The sequence below is a fragment of the Carlito syrichta genome, unplaced genomic scaffold (assembly GCF_000164805.1).
Source record: "Carlito syrichta isolate Samal-C Ts95f unplaced genomic scaffold, Tarsius_syrichta-2.0.1 Scaffold304542, whole genome shotgun sequence".
NCBI lineage: Eukaryota > Metazoa > Chordata > Mammalia > Primates > Tarsiidae > Carlito > Carlito syrichta.
In genome coordinates this window covers 364,183-373,680 of record NW_007248638.1, presented here as the reverse complement: position 1 = coordinate 373,680, position 9,498 = coordinate 364,183, and the positions used below count along the sequence as shown (strand labels likewise).

The 9,498-nt window shown below is 43.6% G+C and overlaps 1 protein-coding gene across 1 annotated transcript in view; it reads left to right on the top strand.

Moving 5' to 3' along the window:
• Positions 1 to 772: 772 nt before the first annotated feature.
• Positions 773 to 9,498, top strand: part of ISM1 (isthmin 1) — a 28,704-nt gene continuing 19,978 nt past the window's right edge. The window contains exon 1 of the mRNA XM_021713424.1: positions 773 to 1,008. Within this exon, the coding sequence (XP_021569099.1) occupies positions 781 to 1,008 (228 nt within the window). The 5' untranslated portion in view covers positions 773 to 780. The remainder of the gene's footprint in view (positions 1,009 to 9,498) is intronic.

Genomic DNA, 9,498 nt, shown 5'->3' with positions numbered 1-9,498 from the left:
CTTGTTTGCTGTTGTATCTCCTGTGCTGAGCATGTGGCTGTTATTTGTTGATTGGATGAATAGATGGGTGGGTGGATAGAGGGATGGATGGATGAATGAACAGAAGGATGGATGAACGGATAGTTGAACTGACAGACGTGGGCGGGTAGGTAGATAGATGAATAGATAGATGGATTGGTGGATGTATAGACAGAAGGATGGATGGATGGATGCATGGATGGATGGACGGATGGATGGACGGATGGAGGGATATATGAATGAATGGATGAATTGGTGGACAAATGGACAGACAAATGGATGTATAAATATAATCAATGATCTGACTCAAGTATTTTATCCAGCTTGGTCAGATATTTTGCTCCATTAACCACTGACCCAAACACTGCAGAAATCAACTCTGTATATTAAGGATGTAACTAAAGCTAGGGTAGCACTTGAATCTGTGAGAAGGAAAACATAATTTTTACCTTTTCTTCTTCAAAATGGCATCTTCATTTCAATGTGCTTTGCTCCTTAATAAATAGTGCATATCTCATTAACCCTCAGAAAATTCCCAAGTTGCAGGATAAGAGAAGTTTTCTGATAAGTTGACTTTTAAAAGAGGGAGAAACTAAACCATGGGTAACAAAGTGAGTTGGGAATACCATGCTGGCTTAATTCCAGTCACTGGAATTGTCCTCACTCCTGAATTTAATGGACTGTGAAGGATAGCATTCTTAAATCATATCTTTCCTTAACATGTGTTTGTTGGATTGTCTGTTGTTTTAGAATAACCTCAACATGGAAAGTGACTCCATATCAGAAACCAGCTTTTCTCTCTCCAAAGAAGCACCAGGGGAGCATCTGGACCACCAGGCTGCACATCAACCCTTCCCCAGACAGCGATTCCGACAAGAGACTGGACACCCTTCATTGCAAAGAGATGGCCCCAGATCCTTTCTCCTTGATCTACCAAACTTCCCAGATCTTTCCAAAGCTGATATCAATGGGCAGAATCCAAATATACAGGTAATTCTTAGAAGCTGGATAGTGGAAGATAATGAAACAGTCCATCTTTTGTTTCCTGATCTGATTCCAGTGAAAACTACTGCTTTACCTCACTTTTCTTCCTAATCCCTTAATGATTCCTGCTTATGATCATGTGCTCTCCATTAGAACAATGTTGCATTTCATCTATGCAACACCCTTGATTGTGAGAGGTCCCATGATATTATGAACCACTCAAAATAAAAAAGCACTGCTAAAGTATGGCACACCAAGGATGATAAGATACCTCTGATTTCAGAGGAAATGGAATATAAAAACAAAACAGTAAGCCTGATAATTGATGAAAGGACCAATCTGACATGTGAATAGACTAGACAAACCTTAATATGATTTCAAAGCACTTGAAAGTTACTTTTTCTTAATGACTCTCTAACTTGCCTTGGACACCAGAAACTTCTTCAGGAAGTGACAAGTTCCACTTACTCTAAGGTGCAAATGTGTGATAAACAAAAAAAGTGATAAGTAGAAAGGTAAAACAGAATTTCCTAGGGGAGAGATGAGCTCTAGGATGGGAATGTGTGATGCAGAGTGAGATGGAGTTTAGGGAAAGGGTACCTTGGATTGAAAATAATAACTATCATCCATTGTACAATAGCTCAGTATACTTTACAAAGCAAACGTTCGTCTGATTTGACCCTCCCAACACTCTCAGGAGGGAGACAAAGCACATGTCATTTTCCCAATACTATAAATAATGGAATGTACTTTGAACGTTACTTTTTGGTTTATCTAAGATCACATGACTAGTAAACAGTAGCTGCGGGGCTCAAAGCCAGTCTCCCCAAAATACTCACCCCACCAACCTGTGTTTCAGAGACACACTCCTAATTTTGAATGTTGCTTATACCTCCCTCACTTCTTCCCAAATTGTCCCCATGATGCCTAAGAGAAGCTTGCCCCCTGGGCAATCTAGTCCCTACCCAGTTCCTGTCCTCATATGCCTGCTTTCGTACTTTAAAGCTTTGTTCTCAATTCTTTTCATTTGTATAGGGGCAGCTGTTCCTTATTCTTTCTTCTCTGTACCAAATGTCAGTTAGTTCACATAGCAGAAATTCATTGAACTTGGCCTCAAAGCAATTGATCCTTAATTAAGTTCACTGTCTCCCTCTACCCAGACAGACACCCTCTGCATTATACAATTTTAGGTCAGGCTCCCTTGTCTAGAATTGGTTTGCTCATAACACCAGTGACATGGTAGCTGACAACTGTCCCTGAGAACACAGCTTAATTAGAATACATTGACTAAGGCCAAGGTGGGTGGATTGCTTGAGCCCAGGAGTTCAAGACCAGCCTGCACAACATAGTGAAACCATGTCTCTACGAGAGAGAGAGAAATTAGCCAGACGTGGTGGCACATACCTATAGTCCCAGCTACTGGGGAGACTGATGTGGAAGGATCACCTGAGCCCTGGAGGTCAAGATTGCTGTGAACCATGATTATCATGATTGTGCCATTACATTCCAGCCTGAGCAACAGAGTAAGACTCCAACTCAACAGCAATGCCAAAAAAGAATGCATCAGCCAGCCACTGCTGTGTATAAAACCCTGCGTTAGGTTATGGGGAATTGAGAAATGAAAGGCCTGGAAAAGACACTTGTGCCATGTGAAGATCCTAGCTATCACTTAAGGCAGTGCAGGAGAGATCATGAAGACAGGAAGAAAAGCACCATGTGGTCTGTTCTCAGTAGGTGGGGAAGTCAGCTGGGCTCTGTGGATGGTCCAGAAATGAGAAGTGTTGTGGAAGTCACTCTTTGAAAGCCCATGTGCAGAAATCACTGCATGCCCCAGTTAACATTTTCTGGTGAGTCTTGTATTGTTCTAATCGATTAATTAGAAAAGCAGAGCTTTGGCGCCAATGACCCCTCTCTAGGAGCTAGCCACATGGCTCTGATGGAGTACAGTGGATCCACTTGAGAGAGGTGAAGATTGTCCAAAATAGGCAGAGACATCTCCACACCATTGCTGTACATTGTCCCTTATCATGACTTCTACATGTTTATAGATTTTATGGTTTCAGGACCAGACAGCCATCATCCCAAGGTGTGTAGGCCGTGTCCAAAACCATCTTAAGCTTACTGTGGCTAGTATATTTTTTTCCCAGAGGAGGGAATTCATGCTGAGGACTGAGCTATGATTAGTCTAATAGATTTAGGAATTACTAATGTAAAGTCACAGGAAGATGCCCTGATGTAGAGGAATGGGAGGCTGCCCGGGGAGTATTCTCTAGATAGAAAGTTACTTGGTGCCTCATGATTGACCTAAGAATGCAGTTTCAGTCAGAATTTCTTGAGACCCACTTTCTCTCTCCCAGAGAAAGGGGATCAGTCTAGAAAGGCCCATTCCCTACCCTGAACCCACTTGAGTCTTTCAAAAATATAGCTTAAATGTTAGAGAAGAACAGTGCTACAAAGGCATTTGAGATTCACCTAGCTTTCCCAAAATAAAAGAGAGAGGACCATCAAGTGCTGACCCCTCTACAGCCCACATGACGGATTTGTGCATGAGCTCAGTAGAGCAGCCAGAATTACAACTTAATTTCCATCATAATATACTGTGTTGATTAGGAATTGGGAAGCAAGGAACTCTTCAGAACAGTTCCACTCAGCTTCCTGAAGAGGGAGGGGGCTGTTGGAGTTGCCAGGTATGGAAGGAATTAGGGTGAGATGAGGAAGCAGAGAATAAACGTGAATTTTGAGAAGGCCACACTGGGCCATGGATACTCAGAGCATGAAATTCTCTTAGGCAAAGCCTTGTGGACCTTTACAAGATGCAGCTTTCTGGTGGGTATGGTGGCCCATGCCTGTCATCCTGGCACTTTGGGAGGCTGAGGCAAGAGGACTGCTTGAGCCCAGCAGTTCAAGACCAGCCTGGATATTATAACAAAACCTCATCTCTACAAAAAATCAAAAAATTAGCCAAGCATGGTGGCACATGCCTATAATCCCAGCTACTCAGGACTCTGAGGTGGAAGGATCGCCTGAGCTCAGGAGGTCAAGGCTGCAGTGAGTTGTGATTGTGCCACTGTACTCCAGCCTGACTGAGTAAGACCCTGACTCAACTCCAACAACGAAAACGATGCAACTTCCCACAAGCTATTACAAAAGTACGGTAGCAGAGAAGGTGGGAATGGAAATGACTTGCCCTCATCTTCTCACAGCCCCCAAGCCACCTGCTCATACAGACTTATAGCAGGTAAAAAGTTACAACCGGTGCTTTGTTTTCACTTTGGCTTAACACTACCCAAGCGTTAAGCATAACCAAGAAGTTTACCTCCAGGTTAGGCTTCTGAAAGGGATGCTTGGGAGGATAAAGTAGGAAGAGGGATAGGCTGCTCCTATGAGGTCCCCATATTTTTCCTGAGTTATCTTTTGGACAGCAAAGATCGCCAAGACTCCCAAGAATATAGGTTTCTCACAGCTCCAAATATCAGGAAAACTGGCAGAATGGATTTGAAACCAGTGAAGCTCCAACCAAGATACAGTTGCAGTTGAAAACTCAAAAATGACTAGGCCAATACTACCATTTTTGCTCACTGTCCAGTCGGGTTATTCCATGGCTGCTTTATACAAGGCCTATGACTTAATTTTCCACAGCCAGTACAGAGGGGTGGGGGTTGCCCACGTTTTATTGATCGAATGACTTGTTGACCCTAAGGAAAAGAAAAGTGGGCTGCGTTTCTAAGCTTCTATTTCTGGAAGTCCACAAAAGATTAGTGTTGGTCACTCAGAAAGATGTTCAAAGAAAGAACAAGGCAGCTGATACCCACTGGGAGCTCTATCCTTATATTGGTGTGTACGTGCACACGAGCACACACATGTGCGTGCGCGCGCGCACACACACACACCCGAGAGCCAGCTGCTGCAGCCCACGCACCACTGCACTTGAGTAAGCCAGTTCCCTGGTGGTCTTTTAAAACATGAGGTGCTTTCTAAAAGGGGGTGATGATTTCTGTGCTGGCAGCCCTCACCCTTCCTCCAAGCACTCTTCTTTTGTTGAAATCCACTGGTTTGACACAGGGCTGATTCAGTCAAGCAGATAGACCACTGGTCACTGTGGGCCATGTCAAAAGCATTCTCTCTCCCTGGGTAGCAGAGTGAAGACAGGTGAAGGGCCCATCAGTGGGATGGCTTCCGCTGCCAGGGCCTCTGGCCTCATCTACCCCTTCCCCTGGCAAACTGCCCTTGCCCACACCTAGTTCTCCCTAGCTGGAGCCAGGAGCTGAACAGGAATTCAATACTCCCTCTCTGAACCCCACCAACCCCACCTCTCTCCAGGATCTGGAAGTGTTTCCCACGCTCCAAGGCTACAGAAACAGTCCACACCTTCCCAAAGTGGCATTGTAAAGCCTGTGCAAGGTACCAAGTCCCTCTTGGGTGTCTTGACTTTTACGGTGGAAAATCCTTTCAAAAACCTTAACATCTGCTTCTGTAGAGCATTTTAACTCCCATAAGTCAAGCAGCCTCTGTCTCAAGTGAATCGGACTCTCTCTGTATTTGAAGACTGGCTTCAGGCTATGGAAGTGAGTGGGGGGGCAAGCAATGTGCAAAATAGAAAGAAATGGCCTCAGACTCCTGAACTGAATCTCCGTATGAAATTTAAAACAATGCAAGAAGTTGGGCCTTGTTGGGGGAAAAAAATATTCAGGAAAGAAAGCAAATCCCCCAGGACAAGTTAGACTTGAACTTTAGTATCTTTGGCTGGGTTTTCAGTCTGCTGCTGATGATCAGATAGCAAAGACAAAAATCTCTAAAATAAACTCATTATTAGGCTCACTGCATCAATTCATTACTACAGTAGCTATTCATGACCAAATCTTTCTCTTTTCTGGATCAAGCTGAGATTAGTGCTCATTTCTTTTTATTTTTTTATTTTAAAGGGGTGGGGTACAATTCAGGATTAGGTATACAAGTGGTCTTCATACAGGTAAAGTTTGGGCCTATCTTTGGTCCCCATTTTGCCTATTTTGAAATCAAGTACCCTTATTAATGTTATGTGCTCCCCCCTTCCCCTGGCAGTTTTCAGCTATTGCCAATCAGTGTTCATTTCAACCAATATACTTATTTCTTTTCTTTCATTGAGAGGGACTTAGAAACAGTCATGTAAAGCCCTTTTTTTCCTTGCAGACTTATTTACATGGCCATAGGCCTCTTGAGTGCCACAGGATATAATTAAATTAGTTGGCTAGGTCTCATGTTGCACATGATTTTACTTTTCATTTCTCCTCTTTTTCTCTAAAATGCATTTGAATGGCAGGTCTAGGTGGGTAAAAACCGAGAAACTTCTGTGCCCAAGACATGGACCTTGACCTCTCTGGGGACAGTCCTGTGCTGTTCAGATTCTCATGGGGTGCTGCTATTGATATGTAGAGTCAGACTGACTTATGTTCGAGATTGGGGACTGCCGTTTCATCAGCCAGACTTGATCTCTATAACTTCATGCAGGTTACTGGGACTGGCTATGCCTGTTTTCTTGTCTATAAAATTGCAGTGATAAGCCGGGCTCAGTGGCTCAGCCTGTAATCCCATGCCTTTGGGAGGCTGAGGTGAGTGGATTGCCTGAGCCCGCGGGTCTGAGACCCACCTGGGCAGGCGAGACCTCATCTCTACAATAAAAAATCAAAAAATTAGCCAGGCATGGTAGTGCATGCCTGTAATTCCAGCTACTCGGAAGGCTGAGGCAGAAGGATCGCCGGAGCCCAGCAGGTCGAGGCTGCGGTGGCCGGGAGCGGCCACTGCACTCCAGTCTGGGCGACAGAGTGAGACTCCAACTCAAAAAAAAAAAAAAATTGCAATGATAATACTATCTGTGAGTAGCTATGTAGTAAAATACTACATATAAGTATGGCTATCTGTGAAGATCAAACGAGATCATCCATTTGAAGGGCTTAACACAGGGTCCTGTATAGGGCAAGCTTCCCAGAACTGGTAGATGCTGGTTTTTGATGCTATTGAGAATGAAGAAGAAAGAAGAAATGTGTCTATAAATCACTGGGAATCAGAAGAGCAAGTTTTGAGACCGACTCTACACCTTCCTTGCTATTTACCTTGGGAACTTGAATTATCCAAGTCAGTTCCTCTGCCTAAAAATTGGGTCTGAGTTGCATAGAACAGACAACAATGTCGGGGCAAGTTTGTGGCAAGTCTCAAACATTAACTGCAGTGAGCTGGGGTTGCCACAGTGGTTTTTAGAGCATCAGTCAGGCTGAGAGGAGGAGATTGGGTATCTTCCTAGTTCATTTTGTGTACTTTCTGTGGCAGTTGTCAAGGAAGGAAGCGTGGAATGATCTGGATCCAAAACCTTTGCTGGAGACATATCCTTGGACATTCTGTGCTCCTGAAAAATCAATCCTTTTCCTCTCTGAGAAATACATATCCACTCCCATAGCTCCCATGGCTCACAATGCTTGGAGGACCAACAAACGAGGAAGTACTCCTGGGTTGAAGGGCATGACCTCTAGTGTTCTCAGTGGCTTTGGTTTATTACCAGTTAGACTGATAATAACTGGGGGTGGTTCTCCTATGGAAAGTGCATTTTAGAGCAAGAGTAAAGAGTTACTTTCTAGAGAAGGAAACCAGATCAAGGTTCATTGGATATTATCTTCATTTCCCAATTTTGGATGTAATTCTCCAAATAGGAACCTATTCTTGAAGCTGTGGAGATTCTGCCAGAAGTTGGACTTAGGACTTTTATTTATGTATGTATTTTTTTTGGAGACAGAGTCTTGCTCTGTTACCCAGGTTGGAGTGCAGTGGTTTGTTCATAGTTCACTGTAACCTTGAACTCCTGGGCTCAAAGGACATTCCCAACTCAGCCTCCCAAGTATCCAGCACTACAGGCACACACCACCATGCCCAGCTAATTTGTTTGCTTTTAATTTTTTTTTTATTTTTTAGAGACGTGGTCTCACTATGGTGACCAGGCTAGTCTTGAACTCTTGGCCTCAAGTGATCCTTCTGCCTCAACCTCCCAAATTGCTGGGATTATACCCATAAGCCTCTGTGCCAGGCAACTTGAGGCTTTTAAAAGAGTTCCCTTTCTTTTACCATCTTGACTTGGGGTGTGGAAAAGTCCAGAGGAAAGAAGTACACTAAGACACTTCAATTATGTGTGCTAAGGATGAGAAGTGATGGTAAGTCTTTGTTTTCTTGGAAATGTACAGTACTCACTCCCACACCTACAGTTCATCATACCAATTATTGTTCAAGACATCTTTATCAAGAGATTCTTTGATGCTAAAAAAAAAACGTAATTGGAGTGAGAACAGGAAATATAAAACTAATCCCCACCATCAGAGAAGTCGCTGATTGTGCTCATTAAGTCTTTTTTAATTGGATGCCTATGAAACTTCAGGCTCAAGATTTGATTTCTTCTTTTGATACCAGTATGAGGTTTCCACTTTGTTAACTGTAGGGAAGGGTGGATCCTAAGATTTGTTTGTTTTTTGTTTTGTTTTGTTTTGCTTTAATTCAGTTGGAGCAGTGGCTAGCAATTAAAGGGAAAAAAGAAACCTCTAAGTGTTGAGATTTAGTCATTGATATCGGTTTTGGAGTAAATTTATATTTTGCTACTCATTGCCTGGCCAGGCAACAAATCTATTTTGGTTGGATCTGAACAGCAGTTTGGGGGGGAAAAAAATCGTATTGACGGTAATAGCTTGAAACATGAAATTGTTTTTATTCCCAGCTTGGAGAAATTGCAGGGCACGTTTTATTTAAGCAATCCCTTTGACTACAGTCTGAATGCAGTAGAATACCAAAACTGTTGGGCACATTCCCCCTTATCTCCTACCCAGAGACTGATTTCATTACCATAATTGCAGGCTTGCCTAGTTCTTGGCAGCCTTTTCCTCCAAGACCCTTAATAGCCTCGCAGACAATTGTTGTAGCTCAGTTGTTCCATCTACAGGCCAAGGGAGATTGGGCTGTGGAGGAAAAGGATCATGTCTTCCAAGGCTTGGCATCACCCGGCCACTGCCCAGGGCAACTCTGCCCTGCCCAGCTATATCCGCCTTCCTCACTTGCTTTTCCAGGGTTCTGCGTGGGTCCCAGTTACCATGACTCTCCAGCGACCATTCATTCCAATAAACAGCAATGATGTGAAATGGATGATGTATTCCTTTTCTCTCCTTCCCTTTTTTATTTTTGGGAACTACTAAAAAGCTTCATGATTATTTATAAAAGTGCAAGGTATGTCTATAAGACTGGGGTCAGAACTATTGGTGCCCTTCTGGGCATTCATCACAGAGTAGAAGGATGTACTTGGCTTGCTGCCGCCTGATTAGACTGTGTGGTTGAAAGTCACCCTCTTGACCATGTGTCTGGACCGCACAAAACCACAGCCCAGGCCCACCATCAGCTGGGCAATGTCCTTTCAATGTCAAAGTGAGCAAGATTCGAACCTCCCCATTCCTAACACAAAAGGAAGGGACTATTTGTCTCCAGGCTGGGCAC